This window comes from Caenorhabditis remanei, chromosome III, assembly GCF_010183535.1.
Source record: "Caenorhabditis remanei strain PX506 chromosome III, whole genome shotgun sequence".
NCBI classification, from domain to species: domain Eukaryota; kingdom Metazoa; phylum Nematoda; class Chromadorea; order Rhabditida; family Rhabditidae; genus Caenorhabditis; species Caenorhabditis remanei.
In genome coordinates this window covers 2,935,785-2,959,612 of record NC_071330.1, presented here as the reverse complement: position 1 = coordinate 2,959,612, position 23,828 = coordinate 2,935,785, and the positions used below count along the sequence as shown (strand labels likewise).

Here is a 23,828-nt window from a genome sequence, read left to right as displayed (position 1 = left end):
TATCCGAAATCTTACTCTCCAGGGTTCAGGAATATGATCATTACCGAAGTGTATTATGGAGCTTTGAATATATTAGTAAAATTAATTAAAATAAATTACTGTAAGTCTAACAAGACTCACGCAATGGTTAGAGAAGCTGATGTTTCCCTGATTCCGAATCTATATTCTGTTCTTGCAGTGGCCATCCCTGTTTTGAGAAATCAAGGCAGTCGCACAATGAAAATTTCAAATAGTCGCGGTCGGCCCAAAAAAGTTTTGCCACCAGTGAGGATCGAACCCTGGTTGTCAAATTGGTACCAAAAAGTCAAAAGTATATCAAGTCATGTTTTCAGTTGAAACTCTAGAAAGCCGCGGCTATTTGAAATTTTCAGAAAAAAGCCGCGGCCTCGGCCGGTCGCGATTTCTGACAGCTTTGGTGAAATTCAGCTCCAAAGTTTGGGTTACCATAAAATCTGTATTTGAGGTGCATGCAACTCTATTAGAGGTGCAATTCAAATAGAGAGTGCACTTCTAATTTTTGTCGACGAATTCCCCAGACCTCGATACCCAACTATCTTTTGAATTTGTTTGATTTAATTAGTTTTTTATGCCGAATTAATCGAACTTTTACAACAAAAAAAACGGAGAAAATCTTGAATTTTTATAGCAAACTACGTTTTTAACAATAAAAATACTGAAATAGTAATGTGAGAGAACAGTTCGGAGGCATTTAATGATGATTTTAGAGAAAAGTGTAAACTGCTGGAGGGCACCTCAATTAGAGGGTGCACCTCTATTGTTCAAAGGGTCCGTCGGAGGGCACCAGGGGCACCTCAAATACAATTTTTACGGTAATTTTAGCACTTAAACTGAAGTTGCTACTCCGCGTGGTTCCCTAGTAAGGTTCCGGTTCCCTATTAAGATTAGTTTGGACTAAAGAATGAATGCTTTGTAAAAAGTAAACATTCAGAAAATGAATCAAAATCTTGTGCAGTAACAGAATGAAGCGAGGTTAGGATCATGTCATTAGAATACATATTTATGTTTTGGAAAGTGGGACCTTCTTAACTGGAACTTCCTGTATTAAACATGACCGAACCCGTTAATGTCTAGCAGAATACTCACGACTATCAACTAAAACGGTGGTCCTCTGTGTCTGTAACTCCAAATTATTTTCCTAGACTCCCCAGTGCTACTGCTTCAAGACAAAACCTCATGATTACTCTACTTGCAGAAATTAATCAATTTTCATTTCAAAATTTCAGTGATCCGAAACAGGTCTGGGCAAATTATTTGATTTCTTGTTTTGAATGTTTGATAACTTTGGTGCAAGTTGACCAATCTGTTCAAAACTTTCTAGGCTGTTTTTAATTACCAATTACCAATTCTTGCATTAGGTGACTCAATTCAGGGAACAAGGTTGTGGGGTCACGGTGAACTGAAAACGTGGTCAAATAATTTGCCCAGCCCTGATCCGAAAGATGTTATCAATTTACTCGCAAAAATTTGAAACAATTTAGTGGTTCAGTTTCATTTTCTTTTGATTTTCCAATACTATAGAAACTCTGAACCACAAGACCACTTTTTCTGTGTTGTGACTGAAATTATGACTTCAAAATAAGCGACTTATGGCCCCCTCTCAAGAAGACTATTTAACACTATAAAGTACACTAAACTAGCCAAAAGTTTATATTGTATAAGAACACGTATTTACGGTTTCTAGATCTTTCAACTTATATTACTTCCGTATCCTTATAAATCTTACAACAAACATTTCTTATTTTCCAGGAAAATGACCAACGAGACAGCTCTAACATTGGCGGCCGCGGTCATCGGATCCACATATTTTCTATATTGTAAATTGCTGAAAACTGCAAAATTGTCACTTCCAAATGGTCTATCTGTTGATAGACAAGCTGTTGAGGTTAAGGTACGTGACTAAAATTTTAGTTGGAATAGTTTTGGCATCAAAGGAATTTGGAGCTGTCAGACAACTGTCAATGAAATTTTTGTGCAACTTTTTTTTCGCACGTGGGCAGGTGACAGACCAAAACTTGTGATTACTAGGGACTCCGTATTACTATGCCATTAATTGAGTCGCTACGCAGTCAAAATCTCTCTAACAGGGTCAACCTGGCGTCTGGAAAAGTGCTCTTATGGAAAATGAGCAAGAAGACGTGCTCACCAGATTCTATCCAGAAGTTGCCACTATTCATGATGTCTTCTTGAAAGGAAAAGAGGTAAGTCCATCAGATTTTGTCTGTCCATCTGTCTGTAATGTACCTCTGTTTGTCCAGATGTCCAGCAGTCGGATTTATGGGAGTACGGTATGTTTTGAGTCTGCTGTGATTTTAGTTAAGCTTTTGTGTTATTCTGGGGGTTCTAGGAGTGGGTAGCAAATGCGCTCCGCTAGATTTGGCGGCAAATTCAAATCTGTAGAACAAATTTTCTCGCATTTTCAGTCAGATTTTTGAATTTCGCGCCAAAATTCTCGCTGAACTCGACGAGGCGCGACTGCTGAATAGTACTCACTCCAGCTGTGAGTGTTTCTTATTGTCCGGATGTCCGTCTAAATTTAGAAGCCGTGGTGTGTCTGTCTGTGTGCATGTGTTTTTGTGTTTCTGTGTGTCCGGAAGTCTCCTTTAACCTAAAAATGTTTAAATCTGCCCATTTCTTGACGCGAGGAAACATTCTCAATGTTCTTTGTATCTATCGGTTCTAAAATCGTTTTTCTTTTCTTCTTCTTTTGCCCCGACGAAAAAATTGATAAGATAAGAAAACAAAGTTCTCGAAAAAGGACATCACACCACCACACAAAACCCATATCTTTTGAAAAAGTGGTTTTTTTCTAACAAGTTAATTGTCTATGAGTGTTATCAGTTATCAGTGGAAATTAAGTGCAATAAAATTATCTATTTCAGGAGAGCAAAGGGGGACCGTGTGTTGGAACGAGATCGTCTGGCACCTCGGATTATGAATTTTTGAGTTATGATGAGGTTCACGAGAAGGCGAAGAAGTTGTCGATGACGTTGGTTCATGAGTTTGGGCTTACGCCAGGTGAGGAATGGGAGGAATTTTAGAAAAAGGGAAGTAAGGTTTTTGCAAATGCGCTCTACCGAATGGGGAGACAAAAAGAAAACACATTGAGAAGAATCCGTCATTCCCAAGAATGATGGATTTTGGAAAGACGATCTCGGTGGCGCGCAGTTGCCAAAATTATACTACGCAATTTCCTCAAAAACCACTCCAAAACACAAGCGCTCAGTCCTGGCTGAACTTTACGGTGGAAAAAATTCGTGTGGGAAAACTCTTCCACGAAGGCTCATTTCTTGCCGGGAAAACTAGAATTTAGGGCGTTTAGAGTGATTTTTATCATACAGTACTGGTCAAAAGGAATGCGACACTTGTTGTTTTTAGTTGAAAATGGTCAACTTTGTAAGTGTGACACGGCCTCCCTGAGAGTCTCACAATATAGATAGTTTATTAAGTGTGTAGATCACAAATAGAGCTTTATTTTTATTATTGGCAATTTTTTGTACGAGCCCATTCTAAGAAGTTATCAATCGTCAAAGTAAACAGCTCAAAAATCTCTCTTTTTAGCACTGAAAAATGGCAACAATTGCAAGAAATTTCTTTGACAATAGATAACTCTCTAGGAAGTGTCCGTACAAAAAAGTTGTCAACTACAAAAATGAAGCTCTATTTGTGATCTATATACTCCATAAACAATGAACATTGTGAGACTATCAGGGAGGCCGTAACACCCTCTCAAAGTTGACCATTTTCAACTAAAACTGCATGTGTCATATTCTTTATGGCCAGTACTATATGCTCCAATGATGAAAGTTTTCAGAATTTTCTGAAGTATCAGAATCTGCTATAAAAAATGTGGCTTCAGTCCTCCTTTAAACGAAAACTGTATTCCAGGCAACACGACGAACATCGGAATCTACGCGCGTAACTCTCCACAATGGTTGATCAGCGCTCTGGCGTGTATCGAACAGTCAATGGTTGTAGTACCTCTGTATGATACTCTCGGTGCAGAAGCAGCCACTTTCATTGTGTCTCAAGCAGAGATCAGTGTGGTCATAGTGGATTCATACAAGAAGGCCGAGTGCTTAGTTCAGAATAGACATAACATGCCGAGTTTGAAGAGTGTCATTGTTATTGATAGTGCTGAGTTATTGAATGGACCGGTGGGTGTTCTATTATTTTTTATGTTGACATTGTTTTGGCAACCGCGCTCTACCGAAACCTGTCAAGAGAAGTTCGGTGGAGCACAACCGTAAGATACAGTACCGGACAAAAAGCTATAAACTTTAGCTTTTTTTAGTGGAAAATGACCAACTTTGAGAGTGTGCCATAATAAGACTAACTGTCCCACAAAATACATTTTTATGGATCGAACAGACCAGAAGTAGAACTTTATTTTTGTAGTTGACAACTTTTTCGTATGGACACTCCTTAGCAAGTTACATATCGACAAAGTAATTTCTTCCTCAAATCGACCCATTCCAGTGCAAATTAGTGCGATTTTTGAGCTGTCGTCTTTAAATTACCATAACTCTATAGGGAGTGTCCGTACAAAAAAGTTGTCAACTACAAAAATGGAGCACTACGTTTAATCTATATGATTTATTAAAAAAGGTCATGGTGTGACATTCAGAATTACAATGGCACACTCTCAAAGTTGGTCATTTTCCACTGAAAACAGCCAAAGTTGATACCTTTTTGTCCGGTACTGTAAGTACTTCGATAATAAAGCGAATTTCTAGCTTTTATTTGTCTTCTCTAAACTCTTAATCTCTTTCCAGACCACAATCGACTCGATCCGTATCGAGTCCTTCGACAGTGCTCTGTCCCTCGGAGCCCAATACGAATACAGCAATAACCTCCCAAAACCAGAAGACAACTACATCATCTGCTATACATCTGGAACTACTGGAACACCAAAGGGTGTCATGTTGACTCACTCGAACATCGTAGCCAATATCAGCGGATTTTTGAAAATCTTATTCGCTTTCCAACCATCGATGATTGATACAACACAGGTAGGTGTGGTCTCATTTCTCTCATTTTAGCACTATTCAGAGAACAAAATGATGTCAGAAAAAAAAGGGAAAATATTGCGAGAGTAGATATCCGGACAGACAGACACACAGACAGACACACAGACAGAAATGTGTACTTTACCTCTACACAGGATCATATTTAGTCAATACGAATTCAAATTATTTTCCCGCGAAACCGGAAGTCTAGTAAAGCGCGTTTGCACACCACTTTTGGCAGGTTGCCAATTGAGTCGCCGCTCAGCCAAATCACGAGCTTATATCGTGGACGAATGATAGGGAGTTAGTTCTGAGTTTTTTCTGTTTATTTTGCTATTTTTGAATATCTAAAACTTCGCAAAACGATAGAATTCATTAAAAAAGGAAAAACACAACTTTTCAGCACACGAAACATTTTGGATACATTTTTTGAATTTCACGCTAATTCTACTGGAGCGCAGATGCTTCATATATGAACTTTCTATGTCCCTGTGCTTCAGAAAACATGGACATCCGGAAAACAGAAAGACAGACAGAAGTCTGAAAAGTGAAAACTATGATCGGGACATCCGGACATCTCAGCTATACAGACAAACATATTCGGAAATACATCCGGACATCTGGACACCCGGTCAAACAGACAAACAGACAGACATCCGGGCAGGCACATAGGTGCACAACTAATGCTCCTTTTGATTTTGTTCATGGACATTCGGACACACCTATACACAGACAGACAATCTGAACGGACATCCAGATTTCCAGACAAACGAACCGACTCCTATAAATTGATTTTTCAGGTCCACATCTCATACCTCCCACTATCCCATATGATGGAACAACTCACCCACTGGACTCTTCTCGGATTCGGATCAAAAATCGGTTATTTCCGAGGAAGTATTCAAGGACTGACTGACGACATCAAGTCACTCAAACCCACCGTATTCCCAGTAGTGCCACGTCTGTTGAACCGGCTTTATGACGCGATTACGGTAGGTTACGGTACCAAAGGAGCCAAAAAATTTACGAAAAGAGATTTCAGAGCAAAGTGCAACAACAGGGATTCATGGCTAAGCTAGTCTACAACTTCGCATTTGCCAGAAAATTGAGTCAAGTGAAGGCAGGAAAAGGAGGAAGAGATACCATTTGGGACCGTCTCGTTTTCCGTAAGATTCAGGAACAAATCGGAGGAAAAGTGGACTTGATGGTCACTGGATCCGCACCAATCTCATCTACAGTACTCGAGACTTGTCGTGTGACACTTGGAGCCACGATTGTTGAAGGGTACGGACAGACAGAGTGTACTGCATTGGCTACGTTCACGTGGATGGGCGATCCGAGTACTGGACATTGTGGAGCACCGGCGCCATGTGCGTTGGTAAAGTTGGGAGATGTTCCGGATTTGAATTATTTTGCGAAGGATGGAAAGGGAGAGGTGAGATACCGGAATAAAGGATTTACAGACAGATGTGTTTAATTATTCGCTCGGCACAGTGCTTACAACTGCGCTCCATCGAAATGCCATTGAAAAATGTCTCTTTTTCTCTGAGTCCCTCAATTCCGCACACAATTTTCATCGGTTTCGGTAGAGCGCGACTGTAAGAAGCGTGTCGTGCTAAAAATTGGGAAATTCCGACGTTGCCTTTGGATTATAACATATATATGAGATTTCTGGAAATTTTACTCTTCAATCAGAAGGACATCCGGATAAACATGTGTACAGACAGAATTCCGAGGATGATTTGGGGATAGCTGCTGTCAGTACCAAAAATTAGCACTGAAAGTTTAAATTTAAGCATTTTTGAGCAGTCAAAAATGGAACTTTTAAGCACGCACAGCTTCTTGAAGGAAGGTGTAAGTAACAACCGCGCTCTGCTAGACTTGGCGGAAAATTCAAAAGTTTTCTTGAACTAATTTCGCTGCAGCACGGGGTCTGGGGGTGATCAGTAAAAATTGCGCTCCACTAGACTTAGAGGGAAATTCAAATTTCAAATTTTCATTTCGCTGTTTCGTAATGGCATTCGGATACACAGATTTAGAATTTCGCGCCAAAATGTTCACTGAATCCGACGGAGCGTGGTTGCTCAAAATGACTGAACTGGGGACTTCGTGCACATAAGATTATCTGAGTCTCACAATTTTGAGATTTTGAGTTACGCGCTTTTCTATAAAGCTGCGTACCGTCGATAAACTGCGAACGAAATTTCCTAGTTCAACAATTTGAGTATCTGAAGGCGTCCTGGACATCTGGACATCCCGACACACAACCCTACTCTCCAAATCCGACAATTTTTCAGATTCGTATCAAGGGGCCATGTGTCACAAAAGGATACTATAAGGATCCAGAAAGAACGGCCGAATTGTTTGATGAAGATGGATTCCTTCAAACGGGAGATATTGGAGAGATGCTTCCAAATGGATGTATTCGAATTATTGATAGAAAGAAGCACATTTTCAAACTGGCACAAGGAGAGTACGTGGCACCTGAGAAGATCGAGCAAGTCTATATTAGAACTCCAGTTGCACAACAAGTATACGTGGATGGAGATAGTTTAGAGAGATGGCTGATTGCAGTCGTTGTCCCCGAGCCAGATGTGATGATGGAGTGGAATGAGAAGCAGGGAGCTGGACAGAGAAGTTTGGAAGAGATTTGTAAAGATGAGAAGGCGAAAGAGTTTGTGCTCAGTGAGCTGCATGCGATTGGAAAGGCAAACAAGTTGAATTCTATTGAACAGGTAAAAAAATTAACTGAAATTTTCTGAGTTGAGAGGATTTTTGGGTCTCGCCACGTAATTACTGTAGGGATTTTCAAAAAGTTTTCGCGGGCAGAACCGCAAGTGCGGCAATTAGTTGTGGGCGGAGCTTATGCTGCAAGGATAAAATTCCAACTGATTTTTTAACGAGCAACATTACATTTCAAAATAACTTTGTAGTTTAATCTATTTTTTCAACAATTTTGACACATACAGTACCGGACAAAAAGGTATCAACTTTGGCTGTTTTCAGTGGAAAATGACCAACTTTGACAAGGTATTTCGGTGTCATTTGATTGTCCGACAAGCTCAAATTTATATTGGTTGAACAGAACAAAAATAGTACATCATTTTTGTAGTTGACCATTTTTTTGTATGGGCACTACCATGAAAGTTACAGGTAAATAAACCCATAACTCAATAAAATCGACTAATTTCAATGCAAATTAGCGAAATTTTGGAGATTTTCACTTTGACAACCTATAACTTTCAAGATAGTGTTCCTACAAAAAAATGGTCAACTACAAAAATTATGTGCTATTTTTGTTCTGTCCAACGCATACAAAATAAAATTTGTCGAACAACCAGGTGACACCGAAATACACTGTCAAAGTTGGTCATTTTCCACTGAAAACAGCCAAAGTTGATAACCTTTTGAGCGGTACTGTACTTGTAAATTTTTCATGGTAAATCTTCAAAAACACGAATTTACCTTGAAATTCATCTTTATCTGCGCCGCTTGCAGTTTAAGCTCCGCCCACAATTCCCTGCCGCACTTTTCGTTTCAGCCAGCGAAATTTTAAAAAATATTCTTGAGAAAAAGTAATTTTTTGGCAGTACACGGGCTGACTTCAGATAACTAATATTGAAAAAAATTCAAATCGTCTGAGAGCTGAAAATCAGCGAATTTGTTTGCGGGTTCCATATTTAAAGTTCGATTTCAAATGTCAGACTCCGCCCCTAAAACAGGGTCCATCTACTCACTGTCATGCTATAAATGTGAATCGGCTCACTTGTATCTTTATTTTTGGGGGGCGGGGCCTTAAATCACGTCTGAGTTTTTCTTCTAAACGTTTGGCCCACAAAACAAGAACCATTTTACTTTTTGAGTCAGCTCCAAACTGTTTGTACCGGTTCTTTTATTTCGTAGATGCGGCTCTTGTGGCTCTTTTCTATCCTGTTTTGGGGACAGAGCATAAAATTCTCATCGGAAATTTTAATTCCCAAACAACGAATTCACTTTAAAACAAATTTTAGGCTCCGCCCTCAAAACGGGACTTCTAGCATTAATAGATAGATTCCTTTTAACGGGGCGGGGTCTACGATTTAAACTTTTTCACTACGAGACTAGAAATTTATGTCCAAATGTTCACTTTTTCAGGTCAAAAAAGTGATTCTATCCACCGATCCATTCACTGTTGAAAACGGTCTCCTCACCCCGACACTGAAAGCGAAACGACCACAATTGAGGCTGAAATATAAGGATGGAATGGCGAAAGTATATAAACAATTCCCGAATCTATGAATAATTTTTATCTAGTTTTTGTATATTGTAGTCTCTCGTGTTTACAATTACTTGAAATTATTTTGCTGTTTTCTTCTTTGAATATTTAAATAAAATTGTTTTGGAAAAAACTTACAATATGAAAATTTGATTTACAAGATGTGCGGAAGTGTATTTCGTTCAAAACTGGTTTTTTTTTTCGCTGGATCTGGAAAAAGCGCAGCGGTCGCGTCGCGTGCCAACTTCTACCGTAACCCTCACAGTCATTTTTATAGGTTTAGCCCACTTGATCAACAAAATTCCAGTATAATAAACTTAATCGAGTTATAAATTTTAATTTTTTATTGAATTATCCAAACAATTCATTAAAACTTGTGCTTCTTCGACTTCTTCGCACGTCTCTCCAAATAACAGAATACGATAATTGACACAATCGTCAGAATCACCTCAACGACTAGTATCCCATATAACACAATCAAGATGTTGTCTCTGAGAAGAAAATTGCGAAATTGAGTAATTGCGCTCTATTGACAATTACATTTCAATAGAGCGCGATTGCAGACTTACCTTTCAATTACAATAAAAGCCATATTAGAAGGTCAGAAGTTATTTATAAAGAGACGAAAATAGTAGAAATGACAGGGAGAAAGAAATTGGTGAAATTTTGCAAAATTTCTGAGAATTTGAGAAGTCACGGAAGAAATAACAGAAATTTTTAGAGTGTTCAAAATTTTCTGGTGTAAAAATTCTCGAATATGAACGTGACACCCACCCTAAATGTTGTTTTTTTGATCTGATGAGAAAATAATTAAATTAATATTCAATAGAACTTCCTCCAGCTTTCTTCAATGCAAAATTGTGAGTTTTCATGAAGCAAACACGCTCGATTGGCAAATTAACAATGGAGCGTACTTTCCCGAAATTTCAGCTATCGTAGTTATATTTCTGTCCATCGCTTCAAGTTATGTTCTCTGTCAAATTTCAATGTCAACGATAGAGACGACGTCTGAAGACCCAATTCCATCAGAGGAGACGACAACAGATGATTCAATTGGAAATGACACTTTTGTTGTCACGTATTCTGAAGAATTGGCTAAGTGAGTTTATAGATAGAACTACACGCTTCTTACAACCGCGCTCTACCGAAACCGAAGAAAATTGTGTGCAAAAGTGAGAGACTCAGAGAAAAACATTCATTTTTCAAAGGAATTTCGGTAGCTAATACTATAGTTTAGCGGAAAATTTGAATTTTACCTAGTTCAATTCGCTGCACCGATGTGTTCCCTTGATACACAGCTTAACAAAATTTCAATTTAAAAAAAGCCACGGCTCACATTAGGCTTCGTATCGTCACCTACATAGATTAGAGTCGATACGCAGCGAATTTGCAGAATAGGCGTCGTCAGTGAGGGATCCAAGTCTTTAAACGTTGTTTAGATCTCACCAAAAATTTCTGTTTTTAGACGAATTTTAAGATTTTGTTATTAGCTCGACACAGTTCTTACAATTGCGCTCCACCGAAATGCGCTTGAAAAATGTCTTTTTTTCTCTGATTTTCTCACAATTTTCTTCGATTTCGGTAGAGCGCGGTTGTGAGAAGTGTGCCGTGCTAATAGCATTTTGAACTTCAGCTCAGTGAGAGGGTCCCGCCACGAAAATATAGACCCAAAAACTGATATATGGTGTCTGGATACTTGAAATTTTGAATAGAATTTCAGACTCCGACCCCTCAAAATTGGTTTTATAGATACCTGTACTTGAATCGCTTGAGAAATTATCTGTTTTGGGGGGCGGGGCCTAAAATTCAAATCGAATTTTTCCAAATCCCGAAAACTCTTTTAAAGAAAAACTTGAATAATTCCAGCTCATTCACCGGAGATCTCATCCAACTCATCATCTACTTCCACATCTTACCCGTCGTCACTACCATCATGTTCGCCTTGACAATTCACAACTGTCTCAAACGAAAAGCAGAACAACGGAGACTACGAATGAAGACACAAATGTACGATCATTTCACCCAGATAATACAAAACGGATTCTGTAAATATTGCTATCCATCGAAAGAATTTTACGAAGAAGGTCACACCAGGGAGAAAGTGGTGCCAGGATGTCCGGAGATCCCAAATAAAAATGAGACGACGGCGACTGGGACTCCACCGAATCAATCAACGGATCAATCGACTAGTGCTTCAGCTCTCAATATCGCTTCCCCCGCACCAAAACCAGCACCACCGTATGGTACAGTAGGAATTCCGACGGAAAGAACACCAATGCCACTGTCTAAGAAGATGATGAAGAAGGTTCGAAAAGAGAAAGTGAGTTTGGCCGGGGGGAGGGGGGGGGGCATCTGGACATCTGGAAATGTGGACAGACAGATAGATGAGTTTTCATCTGGGAGGATGGATATCCGAACCAGAGTTGCCGTCTGAAAAAAATGAGTTTTTCGGAGGGAAAAAAATAAATTCTTGAATTTGTATGAAAACTGTAAGCATCTCAAAGACAGACCCCAGGGACCTATTTTTGAGTATAAAATTAGAAAAAGTTTCAGAAATTTTTCAATCTCTGTTTTTGATTCTTAATTTTTCAAAATTCCAGCAGAAATTTCCAAAATTTTTCGGTGGTTTTCGAAAAAAAAACTTTACTTTTTTTGATTTTTCCTCTAATTTTTTTGTAAATTTGTACTCAAAAACAGATTTCTTGTGGTCTGTCCTTAAAACAGTTAGAGTTTTCATACTAAATTCAAGATTTTTGCCTCCGAAAAACTCATTTTTCAGATAAATTGATACTTTTAAAAAAATTTTCGGTTAATGTGCAGATGCGCTCTGCTGCACTATATTTGTCATGTGGAAAAACACACTTTAAGTTTATAGATGGCAATTCTTACAACTGTGCTCCACCGTAATCCTCTTGAGAAATTTCTCCGGAAGTTTCGGTAGAGCGCGTTTGCAGAAACTGTACTAATGAAAAAATAGATGAACCTCTTGACATTTCTACCTTTAATTTCTACATAATTTCAGAAAGAACAAGACGAGAAAGCGTTCAAGTTCAAAGATAGAGGACCCATTGTATTCCATACTCAAAATGTTGTTGCTGCAGATGTAAGTTCCTTTTTTTTTCAGTCTCCCCTAATTAGTTCTCGAATTCCAGTTAATGATTGAAGAAAGGAAAGAAAAAGATATTAAGATCAAAAAAGTGAAATGGGATGAGAAACCGATTAATTCGTACGAGACGGGATTGAGTGTCGATCAAGTTGATGTAATAAGCATTTTGAGTTCACCAAACATTATCTTTTTTTTAAATTTCAGATACCAACACCGAGTACGAAAGGAGACACTTACTCTTCTATCATGACCGCCTCAATTAAACAATTGAAACCTCACTAAATTTGAATAATTTTCTGTTAATAAACATATGACTGTTTTTGAGACGAATGGCTCATGTTTGCTCGAATAATTTCATCGCCTTGAAATCAGATGATTATATTAGCTCGGCGCAGTTCTTACAACTGCGCTCCACCGAAATCTCTTTGAAAAATGTCTTTTTCTCTGTGTCTCTCAATTTCGCACTCAATTTCCTAGGATTTCGGTAGAGCGCGGTTGCAAGAAGTGTGCCGTACTAATATTGCTTTTCCTTGCCTCTAGCCAACTTCCGATCTATTTTCAAACCTCCAATACAAAAATCCAACATTTCAATTCAACAAGTAAAAAAACCAACAAAAAATTAACAGAAAATCCTATCAAAATGCTACAGAAAATGCCTAATGCCGTTTCGGCGACGTCAAGTACTCTTCACGTTTCTTAATGACGTCATCGGCCAGAATTCCAAGATTCTCGTGTGACGACTCCAAATAGCACAGGCGGCGACGTCCTTTGACAGTCACACGGGCGGTCGATCCGAAATTTTCAGCGTACCACGTGGAAGCGACGATGCAAATGATTGTGCCAATCATCTGAAAAGAGAGGGATTATTCGACAAGCTGTCGCGCCTTGAGCGCTTTTCCAAGACCCACTATAGAAGCGATCCAGAGACCCAATTTCCAGAGTGTGGTCTTCGCGAAAACCTCTCCTCCACATTTCATACAAATCGCCAATTCCAGAACACAAACGACAACGAAAATCCATGATTGCATGCCGACTCGACGAGTGAGTGGATCGGTTGAGAAGACGTAGAATTGTCTGAAAATTGGAAATATTGAAAGTTTTTCAGTTTTTGAAAAAAAAACACCTAATAGTCGGCGCGGCGATCACTGCGATCAATATAATTCTCCAGAAGACGACCGGATGTTTCGTGTCGATTGCGAAGATGTGTTTGATGAAGAATGTGTTGAGCTCGGCGAGCTGCAAGATTTGATTTACACTTTTGGAATAAACTGTAGAAAATTTTGACAATTCCAGGGAAAAAACCGTGGGAAAATCTATGAAAATGCGATTTCCAGCTCTAAAATTGCTCTGAAAAGCAGACTTGTCTAAAATCGGGCCGGTTGAAAACTTTTTTTTAAAACTTTTCGCAAATTTAGAGTAAAAGTGCTTGAACAATCAAAAATGTACAAATTTTGATAAAATGTTCAATTTTTAGTCAAAAACTTGACTTTTTCGAACAAAACATTCAAAAAAGTTCAAATTTTAGTTCGAAACGGGCAGACTTGTCACGGGCCGGGCCGGGCCGGAATCAAACAAAATCCCGGCCCGGCCCGCTTGGCCCATTTTGAAACATTTTTTGAAAAAATTTGAATTTTCGAATTTTTTTTTGACATTTTTGAACTTTTTTAGGAAAAGGTGTAGTTTTTAACCAAAACTTTAAAATTTAATCAAAATGTGAATATTTATGATAATTTTTTAGCAATTTCACTTTAGTTCTTAGAAAAATTTCAAAAAATTTTAGTAAAAAATGGGTACACACTTTTGAATCCGGGCCTGCCCGATTTTTGACAAGTCTGAAAAGTGGTCATAGCTGGCCGAACTTTTCCTATTGTGTTTCTAGGCCATCTGCCCACTGACCAGCCAAAAAGAGACCAAGAACGTTAGAAGAAAAGTGCGACGAATCGCATTGGAGAACGATTTACTGTAGAACCAATCGTATCCACTCCAACTCGCTGGCGTGAATTGCAACGCGAATCTCTTCATTTTTCCACGACGTGTTTTGATATTTCTGGAAAAAGATAATTAGGCCACGCCCTCTTTCAGCTCGAAATCTCACTTGATACTTTCCCAATGGAACTGCCGCATTTGAAGAAAGTTACACAACTTCATTCCGACATAAATTCCGATTCCATTGCAAAGAAGGACGTCGAGAATGAGCGAATCCCACCAGCATTCGGCGAAATTCGGGAGAAGATCGATGAACATTAACTGAAAAAAACAAAAAATTTAATTTCTGAAATTTTCAATATTCATTCATATTTTGATAATTGTGGAGCAGGATCAAAGGTTTTTCTCGGTGGATTAAAATTGGAATAAAATCTTTTTGAAATTATGGATAAAGGGCTAGAAATGTCAAAATAGGGTCAGTTTCTGCAAACGCGCTCTATCGAAACTTTCGGGGACGCAAAGAAAAAAGAGAGATTTCTCAAAAGGATTACGGTAGAGCACATTTGTAAGAATTTCTATTAATGAAGTGAAAGTTATCCATACAGTTTTTCACAGACAAATAGAGTGCAGCAGAGCGGATCTGCACACGAGACTCCACCTATCCCAAGCCCCGCCCCTTTTTCCCACAGTATCCCATAGAGGATGGCGGAACGCGTGAGATGTCTGTCGCATAAGAAGGTGTGCCCTTATAAACGAGACGGGGGTTACTGTAATAGTCATATCCCTCAGTGAGTACTGTACTTTACGACTAGTACGTCCTGAGGGATTGGATAGATTTCCCTGAGGACAATTGGTGTTTCTCAGGGATTCATTCAGGCATCGGATCGGCATCTCCTCGGGGTCCAGCACCTCGAGGATCGAGTCATTTGATTCGATGTCTGAATGGTTAAACGATCTCTGACTCCTCTGGAAGAATTGGTGTTCCTGGGGAATCGAGCAGAAGGAGGAGGATCGATCGACATCGATTAGGAATGTAATCATAAATATCTGTCTGTCATCAATTGTATCTAATTTAGAACGAATAAACACGTTTTTTGGACTTTTTGATATCTCCAAAAGAAGGTATTGCTAATTTTCTTTCAAAGGTATCAACCTCGATTTGCTGATTTCGCTGTCTGTCTGTGTGTCTGTTTGTCCAGAATCTAGATTGTTCATTTGATGTCGGTCCAGACTTTCCCACTTTCGTATATGATGTGCTAAAAAACTTTCCCGAAAACTTTTCTAAAAACTTTTTGACTGAAAAACCGAAAAATTCGAAAAAAAAATTATCAAGAAAACTTTCTGAAAAAAGTGTTTTTCGGACGCAAAAGTTTTGAATTTGAATGAAAACTGTAAGCTTTTCAAGAACAGACCTCCGAAACCGGTTTTTGAGTACAAAATTAGAAAAAAATTTAGGAAAAAACGAAAAATCACTATTTAGCAGACTTGCAAGATTCCGGGCCGGGCCGAGAAAGCTCCGGCCCGGCCCGGCCCGGTCGGCCCGGATTTGAATTTTTTAACTTTTTTCACTACAATTTTTTGTCCAAAAATTTATTTTCTGAAAATTTTTCATATTTTTCCTGAAGTATATTTTTCAGAAACCTTCGAAACCTACAAAAAATTGTTTTTAAGAAATATTTTTCAAAAAAAATCTGGAAATTTTCGAAAAAAAAATTTGAATTTTTTTTCAGTACTGAACTTCCGGGCCCACCGGGCCGGGCCGGGCCGGGCCCTGGAAATTTTCATTCCGGCCCGGCCCGGCCCGGCCCGGCCCGGCCCGTTGCAAGTCTGCTATTTAGCTACTTAATTTGGGAAAATTTCAGCAGAAACAACCATTTTGAAAATGTTTATATCTCTAAAGTAGGTAGCAGGGTTGGGAAATTCCGGACTGGCCCGGCCCGGCCCGGGCTGACAAAAAATTCTTCCGGCCCGGCCCGGATTCAAAAAATGTGCACCATTTTTTCACAAATTTCTGCAAAATTTTCATTTTAAAAAAGTCAAAATTCTCAAAATTTCTCGTACGCTAATGTTTTTACCGATATTCTAAAACACAGTCAAAAAATCCACTTTTTTGCAAAAAAAATCAAAAAAAATTTCAAATTTCTACAGGTGCCGGGCCGGGCCGGGGCGGGCCGGGCCGAGGAAAATTTCTCAGTCGGCCCGGCCCGGCCCGGAATTTCCCAACCCTGGTAGGTAGTGCTAATTCCTGTAAACCTGCGCTGAAATTCAATTTTCTCTCAATTTTCAAACAGTTAACACGAGTTTTTATTCTAGATAATTTTGACTCACACTATCAACTGTTACCACTCCCCCATCTGTAATTACCTCTGTAAACTCCCATATAATTGAAATAAACCAGCAAAGGACCCAATGTCTCAACAACAACGTCTTCATAATCCATCCGGTGAAATGAGAGAATGCGAAGAAATCCACGTGGCTGTAAATCTTCTCCCACGACAAATCCCAACAGTCCGACGCGTATTCCTTCTCTTCCAGTGATTTCTGTCCGAGTCCTTCTGGATCGAGCCAAGTGAGGATCTGGAAGAGATCTAGGCTTCTGAAAGTGATATGAATCATATGTTAACCTTCTTCAAATCCTCATAATTCTGAAACAAAGCGAATTGAAGAACTATGACATAAATGACAGAGAGTCCAAAAATGACACGCCAAAGGATCGGATGTGGTCGGATGAATGGTCCATTCGGGAAAGTGAGAGCACTGATCAGTAGGAATAGGGCACCGGCGCCAAGGAATCCCTCGTAGAAATTCTTCTCGGTCGTGTTGTCGGTTTTACTGAAATTCTATTTGATTTGAGAGGAATTTCGCGTTTTTCTATTAGCTCAGCACAGTTCTTACAACTGCGCTCTACCGAAATCCTCTTGAGAAATGTCTCTTTTTCTCTGAGTCTCTCACTTTCGCACACAATTTCCTTTGGTTTCGGTAGAGCGCGATTGTAAGAAGCGTGTCGTGCTAATAGAAGTGCTGAAAATCGCGCTTGGATTTTTTTGGCCGGGTACTTTTAAAGGCCGGGTACTTGGCGCCAACGTTGAAATATCAATTTTTTGAGAAAAAAAAAACAAAACAAAAAACTTTTGTTGAAAAATATGAAAAAATAGGTTTTTCTCGTAGAACTAGCCGTACAAACAGAAAGTTTAGTTTCTGAAAATGACGAAAACCACTACTTCTACGAGAAAAACCTTTTTTTTCATATTTTTCAACAAAAGTTTTTTTGTGGTTTTTTTGGGCAAAATTTCTCGTGGTCCCCCTTATTCAAAATCACAAAAAATGTTCTATATAACTTCTCAAACATCTAATTATTTGAAAAAGTCAAGTCATCACTGAAAAAACGGTCCACTTGAGGCTGTGGAGATCACGGCTGCGAAATGTCCCGGAGCTAAATTTTCGACTATCAATTAGAATTAGAAACAATTCTGAAAAATCATCAGCAATGTTCACATTTTCGATGAAAAATTAAAGAAATTTCAAAAAAAAAAGGTTAATGTTTTGAAGCCGGGCCTTCGGGCCTTTTCGGGCCTCGTCGGGCCGGGCCGAGTCTTGATAAGTATGGTAATTACCACGATTATCGGGAAATTAACTAAAATTCAAGCCTGATGTGCTCCGGCATGAGAAACTTTCAATTCAGTGAGATATACTTGAAGATTTCTAAACTTTTACTCAGTTTCTGGCATTTTTAATTAAAAACTAATATTTCGCATGTATTTTTGGTGTCAAAATCTTCCCCAGTCATTTTGACGAAAAAATGCTGAAATGAGAGTTTTTATTATTATTGTGCAGTTTTGAATTGAAAAATCAGAAAAATCTCAACTGAAGCTGTAATTATATTAATTTCCTTACCCAAACGCAGCTTTATAAAGCAGAAAGGCGATAACCAAGACGAGGACAGTGATGCTGTGTGGTTTATAGAATTGATCCATTGTGACGTCATCGACGATTCTCTCGTTAATCATATCGAAATGCTTCTTTTCTAGTTCCATCCGATCCAAGTATGTCGACTGTTTTCGTTCGCTGAAATATCGGAAATTGGGTGAGAAAAACTGATTTCGTGGCTATTTTTTCGAGTTTTGAGCGAAAAATCGTCATAAGTTCACCGACATTGATTTTAAAGCAATTTTCTATTTGATTCATTGAAAACTAGTTATGGAAATCAATACGCAGGGAAAGTATCAAAACATTTTCAGCTTTCTTGTGAAGAAAATGGGAAAATTTTCAAAAATTTTCAAAACTTTGAATGAAAATGTTGATTTATTTATGAAAAAGTGTGTTGTAAGTTTTTCTTTGCAATTTTTGAGAATTTTTTATTCTGCAATAAATTTTCGTTCATTCCGTACGGAGTATGTCGATTATTCTCTCCATCTGTGGTGAATCCCAACGTCTCATCGTAATAAAGCATGTCTTTCGTCTGATCTTCACCACTCATCGAAGCCGATCGGCCTCCGCTAAAAGAAACGTTTTTTGTTTTGAAAATTAGGAGAAAAACCGTTTTTACCCTGAAGCGACACGTGGCAGCTCGAACTCAGAGTCATCGCTGTCAGAATCTGTCATCTGAAAATTATAATTTTGATATTTTTGGATACTTTGCAGTGAAAACTATGGAAACCAAAGAAAAATTGAAGAAAAATGGCTGAAAAGCGTGGAAAAAATAAATGCATTTTAAATGACGCACAAATGCACAACTTTTCACCTACCGTAGTATGTTGTTTTTTTTTTAATGTCTCAGCTTGAAATTAATGAAAATGTTGTAATTGGTAAAGAAAGAAAGAAGAGAAAAAAACAAAAATTCTACTTTTGATACGATTTTCCCTCCATCGCTTAAAAAATCTCTAAAACCCTTTAAATTCATAAAAGCATTAAATTTGGCGCAATAATGCACAAGTTACTACAGTAACCGGAAATGCATATTTCTCAATGAAAAACAAATTTTCAAGAGGAAATCGTAGTTTTTTGGAAAAAAATCTTTTAAAAAAGTATTTATTGAAAGAAACTCTCAGATGGACAGATTTTTGTTATTATAACAAATGACAGAGAGAAGGAATGACAGGTAGATTCAGAGATCATTGGAAAAGAGAAAATATCTTAAAACTATAATTTTGAATTGTAAGAATCCGAGCTAGCTAGGTAGCCTCATTTGGATTAAGAAGGTTCTGGAGCATCATCTGATTCTGTAGATACTGGAATTGAAACTGCAGTTGAAAAGCGGTGCGGTCCATAGGTGTCATTGGGAATGGTGATGGGAAGTTGAGCAATTGGCGAAGAGTTCCCATTGAAAGTCCTGCTGGTTGGGTGAGTGGTGGAGAAGGTGTTAATGTAGGCAGTCCTGGTGATAGGGTAGTGCGGGAGAGAATACTAGAAATAGAGAATGATGAAAATGGAGAACCGGATGGAGATGCGATCGGTGTATCTGGTACATTGATTGGAAGAGTACGCAAGTAGTCGAGAATGATTTGGAGAACAGTGACTTGTTCCAACTTCCCATTTCCCAGACTGTTCCGAATGATAAACTCCCTGATATGTTCTAGTGCATCCGTCATCTTGTCCCTTCTCATCTGTTCTCTCCTTGCTTTTACTTCTTTTTCTACTTCTCTCTTCATCTTTCCTCCTTCACACTTCCGACGTGCTTCCACTGGATACTTGGATTTCAGATCCACTTTATTGATGATCTCGGCCACGAGTATTAGGATGGAAGGGTGTCTGAAAAGTAGGGGTAAGGATTGAAGTGCAAACCGAAAACTTACGATTTGAGATCTTGTTCGTTTCCGTATTTCTTCTGAATCAACTCTTCTCTGATATCTCCGATTGCCGTGTTGAATGCATTCATTCTCTTCTCCTCCGCTCTCTTCTTTCTCAATTTCTGACTCTGGAGGTGCAGTTTAGGGAAGAACAAAGCCAGTTGAGATGACATCGTGCTGCTGAAATTATATTAGATAAGTATAGGAGAAAATCAAGATTTAGGGAAAACAGGAAAGAGAAGAAAGAGCAGACGACCTGTTAGGAGGGAAGTTAAATGGAAGACTGAGCCTGATTCTTGTCCATCCTCTCCAGGTCTTCTCGAAGGGGGCGTGGCCTTTGAGTACCGTGAGAAAATCAGTCAGATTCCCACGGTTGCTCGTGACAGATGGGAAATGTTGCGTGGGAATTTACAGGGGAGAACATGGGAACCCGTGTAATGTGAAGACAGGGGTTATGTAAATGACTTGTGAGAATAGAAGAGTGGGAGTCTGGGAATACAGTATAACCAAAGATTAATTGGCTGTGGAGAAAGGTAATAAGTTTTAGCCTAGTTGTCAAGGCCCGGCTTCAAAAAATTACCCTTTTTTCGAAATTTTTTCAATTTTTCATCGAAAATGTGACCATTTTTGAATATTTTTCAGAATTTCTTCTAATTCTCAAAAATTGTCAAAAAATTGACTTTTTCGCGAAAAAATTCAAAAAATTTCAAAAAATTTGAAAATCTGACTTTCGTGCCAATTTGCCCGGGCCCTCGGGCCGGGCCTTGACAACTATGAGTTTTAGAAAGTTCGTGGAATATAGGCGAGAGGGTTGAACGCTGGTGAAAGAACTTACAGTACCGTGCAATTATTAGCACGACACGCTGTTCACAACTGCGCTCTACCGAAGACATTTTTCAAGGGCATTTCGGTGGAGCGCAGTTGTAAGAACTGTGCCGAGCTAATAGATATACATTTTTGGTCGTTTTTAGTTGAAAATGTCCAACTTTGAGAGGTGGTTACGGTTTAACTGATTGTTCCACAAAGCGAATTTTTTATAGATCATATAGATCGAAAGTAGAGCTTTATTTTCATAGTTGAAAATTTTTTGCATGGACGCACACTTGAGAGTTATAGTCATTTTAAGTGGACTGCTCAAAAATATCACTATTTTGCACAGAAATGAGGCGATTTGAGGGAGAGAATGCTCTGTCGATATGCAACTTGCTAGGGAGTGTCAGTACAAGAAAGTTGTCAGAAATGGAGTTCTACTTTTGATCTTTACATTCCATACACAACTGACATTGTGAGACAATCCCTGAAGACAAGGAACACAATAAATATAATTCAACTTAAAAATCAGAAATTCCGATTTGAACTTTCATATTTCAAGTTGTTGATACCATGGAACCCACTTTCCACAAACTCTCTAAACCTTATTACGACTATCATTCTCCAATGATTTTTATTTCCCAGTCTCAAACTCTTATATTCTCACAGTTCATATTCATAACCCCTGTCTCCACATTGCACGGGTTCCCATGTTCTCCCCTGTATATTCCCACGCGTTTTTTTTGCAAAATTACCCGAAAAAAAGTTTAACGAGGCTAGTAACCCAATTCTGGTGCACGTATTATTTTAATTTTTGTTAATTTTTGAGGTTTTTTTATCATTCTGCCAAAATTCAGATCAATCGGTTTTGTTTTAGGTAAATGGCGCCGCCGCTCTTCCTACAAAGTAGATTTCCCGTTTCGGCATGTAGACCAAACGGGAGCTTGTAGACCACTTTATTATCGATTACATCTCCATTTGTTACATAGGTGTAAAAAATAGTTTTTAGGAAAAGCTTTATTCCATCATGAGATACAAGGATTAAGCTTGAAATCCGAGTCCCCAGATTACCTGCGTGCAATCATTGACGCCTACCCCCAGAAGTCTTCGTGCTGTCATCGAAAAGAGAGGAGGTCGAATGGAACAAGATTAGCTGATAATTGGTGTCATGATCATGAATAAACTTTTTGTTCATTCCCATGGTTTTCTGACTTTTACTTTTATATATATATAGCACTTATTGCTTGGGCGGGTAATTCTGCGCAACCCTGTACACTGATTCCCATGTTCTCCCCCTGTAAATTGTACATTCAACTCTTCACAAGACTTATTTTGAATTAAAATGTGTTTATTGAATCATAAACAACGGATTAGACGAGGTTATTGTAGAGCTTGTTGCATCCACTGACCTTGAATTCTTGGGTCTTTGCTGGACTGGTTTTAAGACAGCAACGGTATCCATTTCCAGTCATACAGGCTCCATCATAGACAGCAGCACAGTTATGGACACAGAGATTGTAGCAGGTCTGGTTGGTTTGAGTGGCGAAACTGATCCATGGAGAGCAGTTGTCATAAGATGCTGCACCGTTGACAGAGGAACAGTAGTGCTGACAGATGGCCAAGGTAACTGCAGAGACAGTGGAGAAGAGGGCGAGGGAGATGAAGAGACGGAACATCTGGAAATGATTGGAATGTCTGAAAGCAGAGAGTCAGTGGGAACTTACCATGATGAGTATGGTCAGTGGGAACTGATGAGGATTCTATCCATGGGCTCCGTTTTATGCGGATCCAAATGCTCTGCGGGATACTTTCATATTGGATTCTATTGTTAAAACATCAGGTTCAAAATGTTTCTGAATCATCCTCTGGTTTATTGAAACACTATCAAAATAGGACAATATTTTAAAAAATGTGTGTGGGTGTAACATCTATTGTGATGATGACAAAAGAATTTGTAGAAATATGAGTGGGAGTTGGTCCTATTGGATCTACTCTTTCACTGACGCCACCCCCGTTTTCCACGCAGAAGCCTGAATAACGCGTATTGTTATTTGTAAATTTCAATAAATGTATCCGTGGTCCACCTATGACCATGTCAATTTCAGCTTGTATCATATTTTCTTGGAATATAATATATTTCGGAAAACAGACAGGAAACTGTGCGCATGCAACAACATCTGTATGAAAAAGCATAGCAAGTATGAAAAAAAACGGCGATTAATTGAAATCATTTAAGATTTTAGTCTTGAAGAACTAACAATCCCATTGAATCTACTGAAACCACCCCCCGTTTTACAAGCAGAAGCCTGAATGTTGAATAATAAATCATCAGGTTCAAAACTTTTCTGAATCCATTGTGCAACTATGTTAGCCCATAATACATTTCTTTCGAGTACGCAAAACTGATGTTTTGTAACAAGACGAACGGGAGTTGGTCCTATTGTACACCCAGTCGGACAGAATGTTTCACTGGAGCCACCCTGTTTTCTCACAGAATTCTAAAGAAGATGTAATAAAATGATAATTGGAGAATTCGTGGAAATGGACTAACAACATCTGTAAAAATTGGGAAACTCGAAGTTTTCTTTTGAAAACTACAAAGGTTTAGACGTTGTCTGGTGTTACTCATTGCTTCAAATTGTCATTCGTTTTTGGAACATGCAGTTCGAAGTAGAAGTTCATTTTCGTAGTTTTCTACAAGCATTCAAAACAGAACTACTGCCAACCAAACGTATTGGGAATTAAGAAAGTTTGCTGATCTGCAAGTCTTTACTAAGTGACCGCACCAGATCTGAAATCCATAAAAATGATTATTTCATGAGTTAAATGTCACACCGTGCCATTGTTTCAAAACGCTGTCATTTTCAACAGGAGATACCGTAAAAACTGTATTTGAGGTGCATGCAACTCTATTGTTC

At 38.7% G+C, this 23,828-nt stretch overlaps 5 protein-coding genes across 5 annotated transcripts; 2 read left to right on the top strand and 3 right to left on the bottom strand.

Annotated features, from left to right (window-relative positions):
• Positions 1-1,771: 1,771 nt before the first annotated feature.
• Positions 1,772-9,305, top strand: GCK72_008743 (uncharacterized protein; the record flags this gene model as incomplete). Its single annotated transcript, XM_053727011.1, has 10 exons — positions 1,772-1,909; positions 2,106-2,219; positions 2,277-2,306; positions 2,901-3,036; positions 3,907-4,175; positions 4,794-5,030; positions 5,828-6,019; positions 6,070-6,462; positions 7,325-7,762; positions 9,162-9,305. 10 exons carry the CDS (start codon positions 1,772-1,774, stop codon positions 9,303-9,305), a joined length of 2,091 nt encoding a protein of 696 aa, XP_053586588.1.
• A 963-nt stretch (positions 9,306-10,268) lies between these two features.
• GCK72_008742 (uncharacterized protein) lies at positions 10,269-12,670 on the top strand (the record flags this gene model as incomplete). Its single annotated transcript, XM_053727010.1, has 5 exons — positions 10,269-10,381; positions 11,149-11,602; positions 12,305-12,385; positions 12,435-12,542; positions 12,593-12,670. 5 exons carry the CDS (start codon positions 10,269-10,271, stop codon positions 12,668-12,670), a joined length of 834 nt encoding a protein of 277 aa, XP_053586587.1.
• A 374-nt stretch (positions 12,671-13,044) lies between these two features.
• GCK72_008741 (uncharacterized protein) lies at positions 13,045-18,916 on the bottom strand (the record flags this gene model as incomplete). Its single annotated transcript, XM_053727009.1, has 11 exons — positions 13,045-13,236; positions 13,297-13,462; positions 13,512-13,624; positions 14,285-14,435; positions 14,484-14,635; positions 15,116-15,280; positions 16,679-16,891; positions 16,939-17,146; positions 18,209-18,379; positions 18,703-18,810; positions 18,861-18,916. The coding sequence occupies 11 exons, from the start codon at positions 18,914-18,916 to the stop codon at positions 13,045-13,047; spliced, it is 1,695 nt and encodes a 564-aa protein (XP_053586586.1).
• A 569-nt stretch (positions 18,917-19,485) lies between these two features.
• Positions 19,486-20,273, bottom strand: GCK72_008740 (uncharacterized protein; the record flags this gene model as incomplete). The annotated part of the gene is made up of 2 exons (XM_003107528.2): positions 19,486-20,062; positions 20,107-20,273. The coding sequence occupies 2 exons, from the start codon at positions 20,271-20,273 to the stop codon at positions 19,486-19,488; spliced, it is 744 nt and encodes a 247-aa protein (XP_003107576.2).
• Positions 20,274-22,280: 2,007 nt separating this feature from the next.
• GCK72_008739 (uncharacterized protein) lies at positions 22,281-22,586 on the bottom strand (the record flags this gene model as incomplete). Its single annotated transcript, XM_003107595.2, has 1 exon — positions 22,281-22,586. The coding sequence occupies one exon, from the start codon at positions 22,584-22,586 to the stop codon at positions 22,281-22,283; it is 306 nt and encodes a 101-aa protein (XP_003107643.2).
• Positions 22,587-23,828: the final 1,242 nt, after the last annotated feature.